The sequence below is a fragment of the Lottia gigantea genome (assembly GCF_000327385.1).
Source record: "Lottia gigantea unplaced genomic scaffold LOTGIsca_137, whole genome shotgun sequence".
NCBI classification, from domain to species: domain Eukaryota; kingdom Metazoa; phylum Mollusca; class Gastropoda; family Lottiidae; genus Lottia; species Lottia gigantea.
In genome coordinates this window covers 375,659-395,682 of record NW_008707563.1, presented here as the reverse complement: position 1 = coordinate 395,682, position 20,024 = coordinate 375,659, and the positions used below count along the sequence as shown (strand labels likewise).

Sequence of the window (20,024 nt, the reverse complement as noted above, 5' to 3'; positions counted from 1 at the left end):
TCTCTCTGATTCTAACATGACTTCGAAACAAATAACAGTCGTAGATCGTCTGTCAACGCTTTTCTGTGATCTCTGCTTTCTGATCAGAATATCGTTTGGTTTCAATACAAGGGAGGTAAGTCTATTTAATGACGTTATTCTTATTTTAATATCGGTCTGTAGTCTTTCTTAGTTAAATATCACTTGAAGGGAAAGAAACCCATTTTGGAATAATAAAAGGGATGGTAGAGGCATTTTTTTTTAAAAAAAGTAACCATTTATCCTTCATCTATCTATACATCGCAATTGTATGAGAGTAACTTTCGCTTAGTGTGTGAGGGAACATTTGGGTTATGAAAACGATTTGGTCCTCACTCCCACCGCCACGATAAAGGGTTGTTTTTTAAAGGGATCATAAAGAGATTTTCTGACAATTTTATGTGAAAGCCCTATTGGGGATACTGATAGTATCAATTTTCACCATTCCAATTTTCAATCAGACATCTGTGGCTCCTGCGATTTCACGAAATCTAAGTGTTTTATGACGTCACTGAACGCGCAAAATGCGACTTCGCGATTGGTGACGGTATACAAAACGCTTAGTTTTAGTGGAATTGCAAGAACCACAGACGTCTTTGATTGAATATTGGAATGATGCAATAAATAAAATGTTATCAGTGTCCTCGACACATATTTTTTTTGAAAACCTTAAAATCCATTAAAGATGTAGGCTAAGTTATTTATTGGGGCTACTTTAACCTCTAACTTCAATCATTCCGTTTTCCCGTTTGGTGAATTGATGTATAGCAATTACAATTAATTAGCTGAAAAGCTGAATTAAATTAGATTAGTTTTCCAGTTGGAATTTGACGTCTTTAACTAGCCTAGACAGGCTATAACAGACTATATTTTTCAACCCGTCTTGTAAGGATTTTTTTTAAATAAGCAACAAACAATTGAAACAATTTAATAGAATAATATAATTCAAGAACTTAACATCATTTGATAAAAACAAGAACATGGTAAACTGGTGGTTAAACAAATTATTTTGGCATTCGGTAATTCTCGGTAGTTTCCGTCAAATCTGTTGCAGAGCGCAAAAGGAACTTTCGCAGTGAACTGTGTTACGGGGGATTTTGTCGTTGTTTATTTGGATTTCTTAGTGTCGCCAGAGCCATTCATTTTTCGATGTCGGAGATCGTGAGTATCCATCCGGGTAATTTTGATTTTGTGATGTAATATGTAACCAAGGTAACAACCAATGAAGGCGCTGACCCAGTAGACGGCGATATGGTCGAAGGCTGAGGAACCCTGACACGAGTAGGTCAAGGCAGACGCCATAGCTGGATGGAGGTACATTCCTGTTAGGTGAACACCTGAAAGAAAAGTAAAGTTTGAGTTTTTGGGAGGAATTTGATGACAAGGATTGGTATTTGCTCAATTTCAATTTTAGATTGAAGAAAATATATTACACTTTTCACAGTCAAAATTATTTATTTTTAATAGAGCCACTTCAGTTGGGGTCCAACGACAACCCTGTAGAACGTTCGTCAAATTAACCTTTGACATAACCTGATAAACACCGCGTTACAAAAATGCAAGCACTGAAGAGGGTAGAACTTTGATTGGTTAAAGCAGAAGTCATCGAGTCAGGTCAAAAGGTTAATTTGACGAACATTTAAGAGGGCTGTCGTTAGACCCTAACTGAAGTGGCTATATTAAAAATAAATAATTTTGATAAAGTGGCTATATTAGAAATAAAAGCTGATAAAAAACGCACAATTTGATATCTACTGTATGGTGAATGATCGGATATATTGATTACTAATAATACGGGTAACTCACCTAAACAAACCATCAAAGTGCTGTTGGCGATCTTTATAGTGCTGTCCACCAAATCTGATTTGCTCAGCTTTTTAAAACCTAACCATGTATCAAAGGCAACGCACAGAAGTTCCAGGAGAAATCCAACTTGTACTGTAACATTGAGATCGGTTTGACACAAAGTGGCGTGGAATTGTTTAGTGTGTTCTGAATGGACGCCGAATGACCACACAAACATGGCTAACTTGTACGACGTAAAGGCACCTAGCGTCTGGATAACTGTTCTAAATATGAGATTAAAAAGTGATATTTGTCCCTTCAAAAATAGAACAAAAATACTAAGTGGTGAACACAGGCCTTGGGGGAAGAGGGACAGCGTGAGGACCACAAGAGGCACAGCGGTGAAGAAATATCCGATGTTTCCATAATGATACCGAACCAGCCCATGTCCATAAGGATAGGTACACACGAGCAATGTCTTTACAAATTCTGTGGTAAGCGAATGAATAGATTCTGGAAGGATAAGCTTCGTTATACGAAACGTGACGTAGCAGATGATAAACGACACTACGTAGAAGAAAATAGCAGCTAAAATGGCGGGAATATCGTGTGTCTGCTCATCACGAGCTATCCACGTGGTTCCAATCAGTATATCTTTCCACCACATTTTCTGAAAGATAAAATGAAAGTTAGGCTATATCAGAAACTCACGCCATTAAGGCCCAGCTTTAGTACGTCATATAAACTATCTCTAGGCGCACTATCGTTAAGAATACCAAATCCACCATTGAAAGGGATAATTGGGCTACATCTAGGCATCGCTGTTTCGGACGTGTTGAAGAGAATGTCGTCTTTCGGTGGCCGCAACACAAGATATTAGGTACCGTACCTCAGAAAGCTGAAAGGCTTATCTAAGACAAGAATCTGAAACAATTGCAATCAAACTCAAGATATGATGAAACCAAACTAAGCTACTGTGCGCCCAAACTTGCAAAGAAAACTTAAACCAAGCAGGAATAATAATAGGCTTAGGCTAATAAGCTACTATCCAACACTACCAATCAATACATCATCCAAAAGAGCGAAGAAAAAAAACAAACAAACCTAGACTCTGATGTTACCCTACCAATAATTAAGGCCTCTGGTACACCCTTGTCTCCAGAAAATTTAACCAGAATTTACAACCGTATAAAGCTAAGTCCAATCACCACCGGCGAACAAAGCATAAACGAAAATCAGATCAAACGTCGAAACCTTGCCCCAACCCTACTGAAAGTAGAGTCCGAAACATCTACATATTCCAGCCTATGATAGATATTATGACAGTTATTGACTGGAATAATCTACAACTTTCAAAATATCTATCAGCAGAGACTGAAATAGGGGCATATGTTTCGATCTACTATACAGTAGGTCGAGCTTATTAATATGGGATCCTAAACAGCGAGCAAAACAAATCACGGAAAAAAACACCAAACCTGAATAATAAAGGCTTCGATCCTACCAATATCCTTGTCAACATTCGAATGATATAAAACTCATAAGCCAGTTACACTCAATAATTAATCCAATAGCTTTCTACAGGACGTATGGAACAAAAAACGAACTATATTATATACGCCTCTATAGTTGTAATTTTACATAAAATATAATAGGCAAGCTTGCTTCATTAACGTACTGCTAATTATGATATTAAATTAATACCATATGGTTATTTATAGAATTAAAGGGAAAAGACCCTTCTGTATACCAATTTATTGCCTGTTGATGGAATATTTCTATGGGTGTGGCTCCACAAGAGGGTGGGTGCCCATGTACTTGGTTTAATCAGTCCCTTGGGTAGTTGGGCCACTGACCCTAAAGCACAGAAATGGTTAGCACCATTTTATTTCATTAGTCCAAGATGTAAAACAACATTTTATATTCTACTCTATCTTGTTACTTAAAGTTAGTTATGAGATTTTTATTAGCCTATTAATGAAATAATGAAATAATCCGATTGGCTTAACCTACTTTACAGAACCAGTTCCACGACATAACCTACTTAATTTACAACAGTAACATCGCACATTATGTAGAATATTCGACAACATTCGCGCTAGAAAAGTGGGTTGCATCCCCCACTTGTACCCCAACTTTATTTTAAACGCTCAATGAGAGGCTAGCGACTATGACGTCTCCACAAAAATGAAATGAATGGAGTTTTACGGCCTACTTTTCTGCACCATGTGGGCTAATGAAGACGGGCAACGTCATGCAGGGTGCAATGAGGGAAATTTTTGCCAAGACAGCGGCATTAGCCTGCTCTTTTTCGATTTTCAACTGTCGTGGGATCTTTAACGTGCACAGCCTGCAGCACACGGAGTCTCGGTTTATTGTCCCATCCGAACGACTAGACGCTTTTTCCATGTCAGCCCCTCTTACCTGCATCACTGACAAGGGGGAAACCAGGTTGAAAAATTCGAAGGCATTAATGACATCTCCACAGAGTTGTTGCAATTTAAATTTTGCCTCAACACTTGTCCCCCACCCCTGACCGAAATATTCTTGTCTGGTAGCACCCCGTGACAATCCTGTGGTCATTACTGGGCCCCCTCACCGAAAGATTTTTAGAAAGGCCACTGTCCAACTATCAAATAGTTTTACACGAAGTAGATGCACTGGGTATCACGTCAGGCAATTAAACTAATTGGAAAATCATGTTCGCCTGGTTTACTCAAATATAACAACAATATTGATAAAATAATTCAATTTTGTTGAGTCATGAAATTGAAATGAAATTGAGTTTTTTTCGTCAAAAAATGATTAACATCGGTCGTCACTTCCATCTTATAGGTCAAAGATCGGTTCGTTTTCATTCAATTAAGATGGACTTTCAAAATAAGTCTGTGAAGAAATTTGATGGTTAAAGCAGAAGTCATCGAATTAGGTCAAAAGGTAAATATGACGAATTTCAACAGGGCTGCCGTTAGACCCCATCTGAAGTGGCTATATTCAAAATAAAAGCTAATATAAAACCGGAACGAAAAGTTCTAATTTAATAAAACTGGTGCCATGATGTGCTTTGTAGCCTGCTCTTCACCGTCATTCCAAGCCAAAAATTAGACGCTTATATATACCTTTAACTACCAAAACCAACAGCACAGAATCATCCTAATTGAACCAATCCAACTATACCAACATACTACGACTACCAACAAATACCTAGTTTGCGCTATATATCCGCTGGAAGCAAACGTTAACTTGTCATCCAACTACCTTCCTCCTTTTAAATACGTGAATAATTTCACAAAGTGTATCTCTTTGAATTCAACAATCATGATGAACTTTGACATGGGTAATATTACCGAATATAAAGAACAAACGGCCCATTTTAAATTGAATAATTGAATAAATGAATTGCTTATTATTCAATTCTAAAAATAGGTCTTCTATTCTTGTATATGATTTTCAATGTATACGTGCCTTGACTACAGTTTGCCTTTACAAACGTCAACAAAGGATCATTGTGAAAAAATAAAATTTAAAATTTAAATCGCATAGTTGAAAATCCCTCATATTTGCAATCCGCTTGACCAATTTAGTCTCAGAAACGGAAATTGTTGAGTTAAGCTAATCAGTAATAGTGTTCAGAGCTCAATATCGAAATTTGATCCTTCAAATCCAGAATTATCCGCGTTTGAATATTAAAAAGACGACTCGTCATTTCGTGAGACTATGATATATATATATATATAGAAAATACAGAAAAGACAAATACAAAAAATAGAAACAGAAATTCCTAGTTTGGGGTATTTTTGAAGGAATGATGCGATTTTCGTACATTTCTAGTACTAGTACAACTCAATCCCCGAAAATGGCGAATTTGTCCCTTACAGACGACTATATAATATATAATATAATGATTTGTGCCTTAATGACACCTGCTAGTTATATCAAATGAAAGTTTCATAATATTTCAAATGCTATATGGGCTGGTACAGTTGACAACTCAATAAAGGAGTGACATAAGTGTTTGATAACTTTATAGTTATAAATCATCTCAGAGATACAGGCGGCCCGCGGCTCAAACAATGTATTAAAGTATCTATTTCAGATAGATCTGATACGGCAATATCCAACTTCATGACATAACGTTATTTTGAAGAAGAATGTAGCTATAAGATATCAATCAAAAACTGTCCGATTGAAAAAAAAACTTTTGAATTTGCTTGTGGATGGACATTATTTAAATCGTTACAAATGAAATGAAGGTTTACGTCAATGGCAGAAATAAGCTGACCTCGCTTAGGCCCCCTAATTTCATTTTTTTTTTTTCATTTTACATAGTGGCGAAATTGCCTGCGGACCCTTTTCGCACCCACCACACAAATATTTCCTAACAACGCCATTGAGGCTATAGTTTCATTCTAAGAATCGCCAATGAAATACGATACCACTAAATTCGTGGTACATAAGATTCACGATTCCAACTAAGCCTCTAAAAAAATACTATGTCGAAATTCTCCGAAACTATGTCGTGACCTTATGGCACTGTCAAATACATGAATATAAACAACTTGAGAAGAGACTTTTTGTATTTCAAAATACTTCCTTGACGATAGTTGAAACTTTGGTTGTAAAACTTCTATAGTGTATACCCAAGAGAGATAAACTATACATAATTATGATCAATGTTAGGAAGGCCAAGGTCCAAAATCTAAATAGAAAAGCAGAAATCATTTGCATATACGTATATCATTTTACGATTGCATATTAAAGGCAGCAACTTTGCTTTGTTTACTTTGTTGTTTCAGTAAGTGTGATTCTCGTCTGCAAGTTTTTAGATGCATAATATGCGACTCTTAAGTGGCAACATGCTTTCGAACATCCTTAAATTTCAAGTCGTTCAGCATTGAAAAATAAACATCTAGATAGAAATACAACACAAACCTTTTTTTCTGCTGAATTTCATTCGTTACACTCTTCTAAACATCCGATAAATTTATCATAAACTTTTTCGTTGAGTTGAGCCGAATCGATAGGGATATATTTTTAACAAGTGACAGCCGTCACAAGCCTTGATGTTGCCATGTTTCTGTTAACTGGGTTGGTCTATTTACTTGACCCAATTCGCCTGATAAGACAGGACTGGATATTAGACGCTGTTGTAGACTTTAACATACCAGTCAAAACTAGCGCGTTCGTTAAGTGCGGTAACTCTTCAGCCTTTAAGTAAAACGAGTTCAAATCTGAACATATCAATGTCTTTAAGCCATATTCATTCACAATTCCAATCGACCCAGCTGTATGGATAATCCAGGCAAGATCAATACCAAGAGATTTGGCCAAGGATCAGCTGGTAGAAAGGATCCTTAATTGTGAACCTAAGTTGTTATCCTTGTAAAATATAGTTTTTTCTTTTTCCATCCTGCTGGTGTTTCAGAGATTCCGAGAGCTGCTGTAGATTAAACCTGTGGGTAATAAGTGTAGGCTTACCCCCTTTCGTTATTGGCCATTTATTAGAAAATAAATATTGACTTCCACCATGTCAACCGCTCAAATCCAAACATTCAAACTAAATTTCAAGCCTAATTTCTGCTGTTCATCCACTTCCAGAAAAAAAACTAGACCAGATTATGATGACTTTAAATGTCAATAGTCTCAAAAATTTATTACAACAGCTGAATTTTCAAATATCATTATTTTTAACATTGATAAGTTACAAGGTTTAAAAGCAAAAAGGATGGGACAAAATTTTCAAATATAAATCTTTGAACAGTTTCAATTTCATTTTTGACACATTAATGTGAACATTTCCATTCTGCCATCCAATCCTCTACATTTCAGAATTTTTGTTTTAAAACGAACGAAATTTGGCAAGATAACTTGCCCTTGGACTAAAAAAACCAAGAAATTCTTGGAATAAAGATAGCAGAAAGGAAAATTTTAGTTGATGAAAATGGGAATATCACAGTTAAGTTAAAAATTTAAGATGTTCGCACTATTGTCTTATTTAAAACATCTTGTGACAGGCCTTGTCATTTTAACAGAATGCTTTTCGTCAATCATTTTAAGTTAACGTTTTCATGAACCTGACTGGTAACGTTTTCGTGTAACAGAACCCTGATGAATCCGACCATGTCATTCCAAACAATCATGAGAAATCTACTGACCAATTGCAAGGTGGATCACAAAAAACTTGATAAAAATGACAAGGCCTAATATTAACAAATATAAAATATAAATAAAAACAGTATAGGGGAGTTTAAGCTGAAGGCTGGTACTGGTCGACCCGGTCTAATAAAGCATCGGAATATCCAGGAGAGTAATATCTGAAAATAGATCAAATATATAGTTCAGTAAACAATTAATGAATTAAAGTTATGTACCCTACATTTCTGCTCATTTTGAGCACCAAAATAGGACAAAAGAAGGACAAAATATATGTAAATAATATTTAAGCATCACTTAAAGCCAGATACACATGTTTCTATATTCATAACTTTTTGAAGATTTTTCAAATATTTAAAGGGATTGTAAAGAGGTTCTCTATATTTTTTATGTGTATCTGGGACACTGATAGCATCCATTTGCAATCAGACTTCTGTGATTCCTGCAATTCCAATAAAACTAAGTGTTTGATGACATCACTAATCGCAAGATATGTTTTATCACATAAGGCTCTACACAATTAGTGACATTATCAAACATTTAGATTCAGTGGAATTGCAGGAATCAGACTTCTCAAAAAATCAATCCACAATACACAAATTTTTTTTAAAAAAAAACCTTTTTACAATCCCTTTAAGACAAATTTTTTTTAGCATCTCAATTCACACGCTGACGCATCTTAACTTTTTAAATTTCTGAAAAGTCTCAAAAACTCACTTGACAATTTCTTCTGGGTAGACGTTATTAATGGTGTTGATATATTCGGCCAATGCTGATCCTGGTTCTGCCTTTATTTCTTGTATTTTCTTCAAACCTCCACTGGTGACAAAGAGCCTCCTGGCTTTTGTATCATGGGGTAAAACTTTGCTGAATTGCCCGACAACGTGTTTCAAGACATTTGGTGGTGCATCGTGTAATAAAGGTTCTAACGCTGGTAGGTGAACACATTTTTGGAGAATATTTTTTAATGCTTTTTTACTCTGAAAAAAATTAAATTAAATTAGACACTCCTGTTCAATGAGTTGACTCATATATGCTTAGTCTTAAAACTTTTCCACTAGGTAGTACATAACTCATGAATGCAAATTAGATTAATATGATCATGATAAACACAGGAAAATTTCTGATTTAATGGCCAGTGTTTCAGAGATCAAATTCTAAATCCCTTCCATCAAGAGACCTAAGGGGACATAACTCTTAAATATAAAGTAGAATATTAAACAATTGTAAACAATCTGGCTACACTACCTTTGTCTGTAAATCTTCCGAAACATCTGCTCTAGGTAACACTGTAATAATCTGGGTAGAACGTTAGCCACTGCTACAGCTTTAGCATGTTCTGGTGTATGACGTCCAATCTGTCCTAGTGCCCACGCTATAGCAGCTTGGATATGATCATCCGGCTCTTCCGATAGCGCTATAGCTAACTGGACCACACCCTAAAAATAAAAAAATAAATTTGCAATATTGTATAATTTGATCAGTTTTTTTTCCTACTTATGACTTCTAAAAGTGATTATCTAATACACAAATGCACAAATACATTTATACATGCGAATACCATCGTTTTTCTCAGAATTGGCATCATTCAACACACTTCGCTTTTCTCATTGTGTAACAGGAAGTACTGTCGGTGGAAGTTGTCCAAATATCAACAATTGTACATTTGCTTATTTCTGTTCACAATACATACCTTTGACACTATGACAGCCATGGCTAAGTTTTCAGAATGGGCAGCAACATAGCCCAACATCATAATACCAGGCAGACGTACGTTACCCTTCGACTCACCCACATAATCTACAACAGCTGCCACACCACCAGCATTCACGATTAGCTGGGCCAACTGAAATATAAATCATTAGAATTAGTAACTACACTCAGCTCCCTTTGCCTGGCAAAAGGTATCATAAGAGAATATATCAAGGGACAGATTCGCCAATTTTGGGGTTAATTTGGTTCTTGAATGTGTGTAAGGTCTTCAGAAAGACTAAAAATGTACAAAAATTGCATACATTTAAAATCAAGACAAGTCCTCCTTTTAACTTTCTAACGCAGATAATTCTGGACACACATGGATTTGAAGGCTCAAATTTTGACGGCGAGATGTGAACACTATTACTGACAAACATAGCCTGTTTCTGAGACTAAGGTTAGGTTGGTTAAACCGATAGCGAACCTGTCCTTCAATTCAGTTTTGAGATTTTTAGGAATAACACCTGGTGAAGTTTTTAAATAAACTTACCTCTGGTGTGTGTTTTGCTATTTCTCGGATTAAAGTAGCTACGTTTTTCTTCACATACTCATCAGGATCCTTTAAACATGTGAGAACAGCAGGGAAGATTTCAGCTTCCACCACCATTTCAGCTAGATCAACTGAATGTTTTGCCATTTGACTTAATGCTGAAAATACTTGACGCTGAAAGAGAAGATTTTATATTAAGGATATATTGAACTGGAAAAGAAACAATTTAAAACTTGAAGTGAATTTTTTGCAGAATAACATTGAATTTAACCTTAGTGTATCTGAAAATTCAAACAAAACAATTCCAGTCGTAAAAATTTTTAATCTCAAACTATAAAAAAAAGTTTACTATCGTTATGCTTTTTGGAAGCCTTTAGAAAACTGTACAATAAACATCTAATTGTTGAGAATTATGTCTCCTTCGCATTCGTATAAGATTTCAACTAATTATATCAAGCTATTATAAAGGCAAAACACCAAAACTAGGTCAAACTGCTTAATTAACAATTTAAACAACATATTTTAGAAAGATTTTCAGTTATAATTTAAGGCATTTTTCAAAATGAAAATTTTGCACACTTCCCCTTTAATCTCAGAAAATAAGGTTAAAAGAACCATGAATAGTTTGGTTTTTAGATTTTTCACTGACCTTCAATTTGGGATCAGGATTTAGAATCATCTGTGCTAAATGAGCAATGGCGCCAGCATCAACCACAGTCTGGGCAAGTTCTGGAGAGTGTTTGCAGACGTCGCTCAAGGCTGATGCTGCAATTCTTTTGAGTGAGAGTTCTGGTTCTTGAATACACAATACCAATAAAGGTACGGCACCAGCATCTACTACTGCCTGTGCTAATTCTGAAAATGAAAATGATCAAACATCAAAGCCTTATAATCTGGGACCTTATTCTGAAAAACTTCAGTCTTGCAATTATCTGATTGGTCATTCACTAAAATTGATTTTAGATTTAGATTTTTGTTATCCAATCAGATTACTATATTTGTTAAAATCTGGATTTCATCTTTAACATTAGGTCTGCTGGACAACTTGAAGATCAGAAATGGTTAGGGATTATTAATTCTTATAATGGAAATACAACTGACCTCCATTGTGTCTGGCAATGTAACCTAAAGCCCAAGCTGCTGATTCTTTCACTCCTGGGTCAAATTCTTCTAAACAGATCACAAGAGCATCCAGAGCCCCACAATCTACCACAGACTGGGCTAACTGGGGGGAATGTTTAGCTACTGCTCTTAATACAAATGCTGCTGCTTTCTTATAAAATCTCTGAAAAAAACAATAGACATAAGTTTATTTTTAGTAACAAAATAATGATAGTGCAGCATTAGTTGGCTTGCATTCCTGATTTTTCTTTTATGAAGCATTAAATGGAAAAAATTTTAAAACTTTTTACTTTGCTAAGACCATAAGTTCTTCTGGCCACTCTTAAAAGAAATAATATGAGTGGGCCTACCATGTGTAAAATTGATAGAAATTAATAATGCAGATGGCGCTTGATTGGTGAGGTATGAGCAGATTCGATTTGTTCTAATTTTACCCCCAATTGAACAGTATGGTAGTGGAATATGTCACATTCAAAATTTTCCATCTATTTCCTTCCCCGCCATTTTGAATTCTGTCTGCAACTACTATTCTTTCGGCACATATGCAACATGTTCTGAAGTATGTTCCAAATTGTTTTATTGAATGTTCTGTTGATTCCATGAATCCCAAACGTTCAGAAATCACCAATCAAGCAACCCCAGGAATAACTTAAGGAACTTACGTTTTGTTCAGCCAAAGAATAAACTAATTGTGGTAGTATATCTCCTTTTACAACAGCTTCAGCCAAATCATCATTATAATTAGCCAGTCTACCAAGAGCTAGAGCTGCTGTTTGTTGAATGGTTGGTACGATATCCAACAACAATGGACGCAGAAGGGACATAACCCCAGCATTTTGAAGCGTTTCTATATTTTGTGGTCTGGAAGCCAACTCAGCCACAGTCTGTACAAACTGTGTTCGAGACTTCTGATACTGCTCAAAAACTAAAACAGAAAATGCGTCTTCTAAATTTTCGAGCCACTTAGTCGGTCCCACTATTGGACCCTATTTCAGGATGAGTTACTAGATTTCAATCACTACGAACATTCATGACCCTGACCATGACAACAAGCACTAATGGCTTTCAGGAATAGGACGGAGAAAACTTAATTTTTACTCAATCGATCTAAATAAACAAAACTTAACTTGGTCTTGACAGTATTGGACTTTAGCATGGATATTGTTCTATTTAAAAGTTCAAATTTGAATGATTTCAATGCACGGTAAGTTCACAATTTGATTGTAAAACTTGTCTATACAGTGTAAACAAGATACTGATAGACAAGTCCTTAGACTAGAGCAAGTGTAGCCTAGACCGTAGCATTAGTCTGCAACTTTGACTACAAGTTTACAACAAGTTACTAGGCTATAAAATTAATGGCAAGGACAAATCTAATAAACTGGTAAAAAATCTAGGGATTTTTTTTTCAATCCTTCCCCTTTATTAATAAATCGATCTAGATTATGTCAAGATTCTAATCATTATTCAATTCAAGAGGTCTATCATATTACTACAAGAAGCCAATCACTAGGCTATCCATATGGAATCACTGTCGCTCATCACTTTTCCCCCTCCCCTTGTTTTCTCAAATTCTCTTTCGAAAAATAGAAGACATTCGCATGATCTATAAGATCGATGTAAGGATGCCGGCTTTCTTACCTTGTAATACTTGTCTTTGGCTCATTTTTGCAGTTCTGTAACGTTCTACAGCATGCAACTGGCTTTTAATGAAAATTTGACAAGACTTATTGTTGTCGACAATGCTGTTGCTAAGCAAATGTACACAGCAACGACTGTAACGCGATAAACTTCCGGCGTTTTAGGATTTGTCAAAATTTCCAGGGTAAATATTCATCAAAATCAAAATTGAATGATTGATTTTGCCCTGGAAAAAGAGAATGTATAAAATACGTTTTTGAAAATAAGAATTGAATCAAAAGATATTTTTTTTAGTTCAACTCTTTTCATTTATTTAGTGCGGTCCTTCAAGATGGCGCTGCCCACTGTGTTGCAAAAGCTTGTCGGATTAAATACTTCTCGTTTAATGGGAATGCAACTTTATTTCCATGTAAGATAAACTTGTTATATAAATTTTGTACTGCAATACATGGAAATGGCTTCGAATGTCTATGCGATGCTCTGTAAATGCTAAATCGTCACCGAAAACGATGCTTGAAGCTCAAGGGAGAAAAGCCTGTTCATTATTTAGACCACAGTGGATTTATACAGCCTTTTAATGTGCTCTGTCACTACTCAACCAACTTCCTTTTTTTGTTTTTACAGACGTCTGCTAGAATAAAAGGACAGAAAAAATGGAAAAAACATCCAGAGAATCCTCAGTTTGTGGATGAGTACACTACCAACCCACCCAAGGGAAAAATATTTGATAAGAAACCGTTTCAGATAGAATTGCAAGCCGGTAAAAAATATTACTGGTGTCTTTGTGGAGCTAGTAAAACACAGGTTTGTAGCTGAAAACATTTAAGCAATAAACTGTTACCCTGTGGCGGTTATGGTAGTATATCAGGACAAACGTTGGCTGGAAAATTGAATAAATGTGTGTTAGAGCATTTATGATGACCCCAACTGAAGCGGCTATATTCAAAATAAAAGCTAATAAAAAGTGGAACGAAGGTTTGGTCTAATTTTAATTAGACTGTTATAGGACTGTTCAGTAATATGAAATTTGAAAAAAATAAATCAGAGTTGTCATTATTAAAACAACCTTTTCTCACTTTTTCAGCCGTTTTGTGACGGAAGCCATAAAGTTTTATGGGGATACCAAGAAATAAAAACAGATTACAAATGGCAGCCATTGAATTTCACAGTAGATGAAACCAAAAACTACTGGCTTTGTAATTGTAAACAATCTAATAATCGGCCATTTTGTGACGGCACTCATAAACAAGAACATATCCAAAGAAAAATCAGATGATTCAAAAATTATATTTTTTGGACAGAGTCTTTTACTCTAAAAAATAAATATATCATATAATAATTTTAAATTGTGTGGACTCTCTGTAAGGGATACCTAGTTGACAAACATAAATATCTATGTGGACTCTCTGAAATGGATGTCAGGTTCACTCTAGGATAAGTAGCTATGTGAAAGTTTAGATTCTAAATACCAAATTAATATTGGCCATGTGAACTCTCTGGGGAAAAGGATGCAAATAACTACAAACATAGTGCTTGTGGTATAAAAAAGGGTTAGAATAGCCATTTTTTTTACACATTGTTATTTGTTGGCTTATTAGTATGTTATAATAAGATATATTGTACAGTGCTAGATGTGCTATCATGATTCAATTTAGATTGAAAAATTTGATTAGCAATTTATAACATCAAATTTTAGTTTTAACTAATCAAGTTAAATTTTGATTTACGTTTCCTGAAAATTTGGTAGCAATTTATAATGTTCCAGTAGTAAATCTTCAAATATACAATGTGATTAGATTCCCAGGACCCAGATCGTCACGATAAATTTAAGATTAGCTAATCAAAAGGAAATATGCGATGCGATACCACTTAAACTGAACCCTGAGTGCTATTGCTTTATTTGATAGATATTATATAATAGAAACAAACAAATAAAATCGAAAGTTTACGATAATTTTATTATTTCAATAGATTGATGTTGTTTGGGGTTTGGATATAATGCTATGTTTGTGTTCTCTAAACACAAATGACATATTCATTCACTGCATCAGTTCACAATGTAGTAATTTAGTTCTAGTATTTTACACATTAAGTGCATTAAAGTTATTTTGATCCAACAAATAAGCCATGATTCAAACAATACTTTTAGAACAGCATCATGACATTTGCCCCAGTTTTTCCAAACATTTTGTAGAATCTTTTAATTTTCCAACTAAATCCTTAAAAGAAAAAAGAAAGGCATTTATTTGGTTTGCATCAAAAAATGACTAAAATAGTGCCAACAGAAGCAAATTTTCAATTTCTATTTGAAGAGGTTTTCCTTGGCCTTGTCTTACAAGTGTTTTGTTTGAATTGTAGAGTAAGGTTTATGATTTTAATTGTGAAAAGTGTTATGCTGGGCTTAAATGGTGTTCTTGTGGTAAAAAAGAAATTTATAATTATAATATGGTGTCGCTCGATTGGCGAGTTCTGAACAATAAAAAAGTTTGAACAGTTCTCAATGCGTTCCACATGAAAAAATAGTAAGTACAGACAGAATTCAAAATGGCGGAGAAGGAAATAGATGAGAAAATTCTGAATGTAACACTATAAGCTTTCACACTGTTTGATTAAGGACAGAATAAGAACAGAAGGAACCTCTTCAATCAAGCGCCACCATAATGTGACAGGGATAAAGGGAGAATACTCTTATACACTACAAGGAGAAAAATTAATGGAAATAGTACCTGTAATTGTTCCAGGGAACATGAAAACTGAACTTCTTGTAATTCTGATTGACCAGCAACCTGGAATAATAAATGGTAATTAGTAAGTTGACTATTAACTAGTGATGGGCTATCGGTTGAAAATAGTTGATTTACGCCACATTCAATGTTTCTTAAAAATCTTGTAAAAATGAAAACAGTATTTTTGGTGCAGGTAATTAAATAAATAAGCCAAGTACTAACGATCTGAATTGCAAAGCGAAATTCAAACAACATACTGGCAAAACATTGGTAGTAGCTATTGAATGTCTGTCGACACGAAATGCAAATTTATTTTTACATTCAACACAAAAAAAATTCAATCATTCGCAGACGTTGGCGACTTTCGTTAGGAATTCATTATTAGCATCGTTTAACTTTCAATAAAAGCTAATGGATTGTCGGCGACGATTGGAACATCACTTACTACGACCCCACAACAACAAAAATTGTGATCAACATCAGAATTATAAACTCACCTCTGTTTTAAGTGTAATTAAATAAACTGGTTCGTTAACTTTATCAAGATGATTATTCTGAAAAATATATCATACATTCCGAATTCAGAATTCAAACAAGTGTTTCTTACAAGAGAAACTTTCAAATATCATATATTAACCTAAGCTAATACAAATGTCTAAATAATTGCTTTACTAGCTTACAAAGTACTCTAATGTGTTCACATACACAGAAAGTTTAATATTATAAATTTAATTAGCAGTCCTGATGAGGACTGAATATCTCAAACACGTGTCAGCATCATAAGATGAAGGTGATAACCCAATATCTATTTCTGATTCCACAGTCAATGCTTTCAAGAGTTGTTCTTAAAAAAAAAAAAACCTACCTTTATATAATAATCGAGTCTCCAATCTACATCAACTATGTGGGGTGGACTTTTACCAATACTGAAATAACACAATATTACTGGCATCAACTTAGACAAGATACCTCATCCCCTGACTTCAGGTCCATTGTGGACAAGGATTGAAAAAGTTAAAAAAAAGCATGTATCAAGATTTTAAATTATATCTCACAAGAATGTTCCAAAATGTATATATATATTAGCATAATAAGCAACAATTCACCCCGCTACAAAAATGGTTTGCACCCCCAATTATTGTACCCCCACTTAATTTTAAACCAATTCAAATATAGAGTTTTTGTATGTTTTTGCCCCAAAATAAGTATGAAAATGCACCAAATCGATTCAATTGGGAGAACTCTCTGACACTCCATGACTGGCTTTAATTCAGCCTTGACAGTTGTCCCCTCCCCCCCACCAGTGAGTCTTTTGTACCCCCCAATCCCTGGAGACTGGCATTGAAACATTGAAACTGACCTTCCTAATAAAATCTGTATTAAAGGTTTCTTGGACTGAAATAGAAAAAGACATATTTTTAATTGAATCAATGCATAATACTGATCAAATATTACAAAAATTCATAGCCTTCCTCATGCCAAACTTTAAAGAGACAGACTCACCATCCGTTAGACCAATCGTACCTTAGTCTCAGAAATGAGAATTTTTTAGCTAAGCAGATCAGTAATAGTGTTCACGCCTCAACGTCAAAATTTGAGCTTCAATTCTATGTGTGTAGAATCATGCGGCGTTGAAAGTTAAAATGACGACTTGCCTCTTTTCCATACAGAAATGACAAACTTCTGAAGGAATTATGCGATTTTCCATTCAAAAATATTTGAGACCCAAATCAACCACCAAAAATGGCAATTGTCACTTTAACAAGTCATCATTGGAATGTTAAGACTAAAACTCAAAACGCCTTGTACTAGAGTTAGAACCAAGAACCAACGCTCCAACTGACTAAGCCCAAAGCCTTCATATATTCTCTAAATCTTTAAAACTAGATACTTACTAAATAAATATTATTAAAACTGTTGATTCTATCAGTGGTATATTTACAGTCCTCTAATAACGCCCTGAAAATACACCACACAAAATATTCAACATCAGTCTACAGTCAGACCAACTAGTGTTGATTGTCATAGAAGTAGAAGACCAAACGTGTGTGTGTAAAAAAATCTGCATGTTTATTTGGGGATCCGAAGAATATTAGTGACCCTAAAGGGCATTAAAAGGACTACAATAACAGAACTTCAGTAACCAGTAATTGTGTCCACCGGAACTTTTAAATGGAGGACATGGAACTTGTTCTGTCATGTTTGTTCTGTCATCATAACTAGAATTTAAAAATAGCTGAAAAATGGCAATATGAGAAAAATCAGAAATTTAGCCATCAGTGGTAGATGGTTTAGATTTACCCTATGGAAGATGACTCAACATCCCATTTGGTTGCCTCTGTTAATAATGTGATAATTCCACTGTAGGCTGACTTTAAACTGCCTTTATCTGTATCTTTAAAAATTGCTTCATCTGAAATATGCAAATAAACTTATGTTATTCCCTCACATTTGTGGTACCAAATCAGGTGAAATCTGAAGCTCTGGTTTGGACCTGAAAACATACAGGGCTTAGCTGATACTAATGTGTAAGAAACCAATGACAGAACCAATAAAAAAAATTGTCAACTTTAACACTGGCATGGTATTATAAGCTTAAAATATTGTAATCAAAAGTAAAAGGGGCGTGGAGTTCTACTTTCAATTTGTTATCAATTGAAAACGTTCATTGGCATTTCGGCCCAGTTCCGTGCTTCCTCACCCGCCACGCTGTTCTTATTTTTGTCTGACAGCAGTCCCTGACACGCATGCTTCACCAAATCGCTAAAAACTTTGTCTGAAATATGAGCATTGTCGCCTGCGAGTGTTATTTCTTCCAAAACTGAACTCGACAACTCCATCTTTATCGATAAGATTAACCAGACGTTTAATCACATTGATAAATTTCATTGGCTATCTTAGGTCTGGACAATCAAGTAATTATTTCTATTTACAGGTTGTTAAATGGAGTTACATCCCTTCAAAAACATAATTTAAAGGGATTGTCGATGTCGATGTGATGTAATTTCTTCCGTCAAAATATCTCTTCAGTACAAATATTTTAAAAAAGAAAGCTTGATTTTTATTTCATTAAACATGGCGCGATAAATCGCCATTTATATGAGACAAATTCTATCACTGTTTCGGAGTCTGTTTTCCCTATTAATGGTATACTTGGCTAACTATACAAACAGAGGCAAGGCAGCTGGAATAAAACTGCGAATAAATAACAATTTCATATTCCACACAGACCCCACCCCCTCGTGATTTTTGTAGACCTCCCAGCCAATCCACGAATTTAGAGAGATTATAAAGAGGTTTCCTAAACATTTTATGTGTATCGGGACACTGATAGCATCAATTTACACCATACCAATTTTCCCTGGTTCCTGCAATCCCACTGAAGCTAAGTGTTTGAAGACGTCGCTAAGTTATTTTAATGCCTGTTTATGGAAGATTTTCTGTCTGTATTTCACTATTTTATATATTGGTGGTTGTACATTACTTTTTAGTTAATTTTCTATTTTCTAGGGGCGAGGACCCTCTTAAGGTCCGTGGTCTTGGTTCAACCAGTCCCGATGTTAGTTAAGCCACGCCCCTACTCTCTCTCCCTCTCTACAACTACTTTCAATCTTTCTTTACAGCCTACAGGACCAGGTCAGCTTAATTCAACATGAGTAAATGACTATTCTACTTGACGCATTTATTCTAACGGGTTCTTTGATGGGCGATTAATACGAATAACAATTGACTTGGAAATTCTTAAATTTATTGTCGGCTACTTGAGAGGCAATTCAGCTTCGACTTGTTTTATTTCTGATACGATTGTTTGTTTCCGCTAGTTCACCAGTTCCCGCCATCTGTCAATTTCTATCTCGTACAGGGCGAGATTTGTGAACGGGACTATTTGAAGGTAGTCTCCAACAACAAGTGAGTAAAGTCACTGACGTTTACGTCTGGATAACTGTGAGTAAATGGAGGGAAAATCTGCACAGATGGTTCGATGTGTTGCTTTGTTTTTCTTTCCTCGCTAAAACGTGCAACGGGGCAATACTCTAGTTCTAATGTATATATCGCATAGCACGCAGAATGTGCTAAAAGATTAATCACCTAAAACCTCTTACCAGATATGAAATATTCTTATGCCTTTCGCATTGTTTTTAGCAAACCAACCAAAACTGCCATATGTCGAAAAAACGTTCACTCTGACGTTCGCGTTAATTAATCTGACGAGGGCCCCTAGTAGAAATTAGATCACATATTTTCTTTAATATAATTAAATTGTAATTTTTGTTGTCATAATTTTATTATCTAATTTGTCAATCTTGTTGGGCGTACCTTTTTTTTCTTCTTTT

The 20,024-nt window shown here is 35.1% G+C and overlaps 4 protein-coding genes across 4 annotated transcripts; 1 reads left to right on the top strand and 3 right to left on the bottom strand.

Moving 5' to 3' along the window:
• Positions 1–930: 930 nt before the first annotated feature.
• Positions 931–6,898, bottom strand: LOTGIDRAFT_205153 (hypothetical protein). Its single transcript, XM_009049500.1, has 3 exons — positions 6,736–6,898; positions 1,825–2,473; positions 931–1,355 (listed from the first exon to the last, which is right to left on the bottom strand). Exons 2-3 carry the CDS (start codon positions 2,468–2,470, stop codon positions 1,126–1,128), a joined length of 876 nt encoding a protein of 291 aa, XP_009047748.1. The 5' UTR covers positions 2,471–2,473; positions 6,736–6,898; the 3' UTR covers positions 931–1,125.
• Positions 6,899–8,050: 1,152 nt separating this feature from the next.
• Positions 8,051–12,989, bottom strand: LOTGIDRAFT_172613 (hypothetical protein; the record flags this gene model as incomplete). The annotated part of the gene is made up of 9 exons (XM_009049499.1): positions 8,051–8,117; positions 8,674–8,934; positions 9,205–9,395; positions 9,650–9,802; positions 10,202–10,375; positions 10,851–11,056; positions 11,303–11,486; positions 11,986–12,248; positions 12,965–12,989. 9 exons carry the CDS (start codon positions 12,987–12,989, stop codon positions 8,051–8,053), a joined length of 1,524 nt encoding a protein of 507 aa, XP_009047747.1.
• Positions 12,990–13,678: 689 nt separating this feature from the next.
• On the top strand, positions 13,679–14,228 carry LOTGIDRAFT_99828 (hypothetical protein; the record flags this gene model as incomplete). Its single annotated transcript, XM_009049498.1, has 2 exons — positions 13,679–13,768; positions 14,049–14,228. Coding segments are annotated over 2 exons (270 nt in total), but the record flags the coding sequence as incomplete, so codon positions are not given.
• A 675-nt stretch (positions 14,229–14,903) lies between these two features.
• LOTGIDRAFT_238259 (hypothetical protein) lies at positions 14,904–18,543 on the bottom strand. The gene is made up of 8 exons (XM_009049497.1): positions 18,392–18,543; positions 17,992–18,103; positions 17,586–17,649; positions 17,051–17,085; positions 16,556–16,616; positions 16,188–16,244; positions 15,691–15,750; positions 14,904–15,183 (listed from the first exon to the last, which is right to left on the bottom strand). The coding sequence occupies exons 1-8, from the start codon at positions 18,528–18,530 to the stop codon at positions 15,121–15,123; spliced, it is 591 nt and encodes a 196-aa protein (XP_009047745.1). The 5' UTR covers positions 18,531–18,543; the 3' UTR covers positions 14,904–15,120.
• Between the last annotated feature and the right edge of the window lie 1,481 nt (positions 18,544–20,024).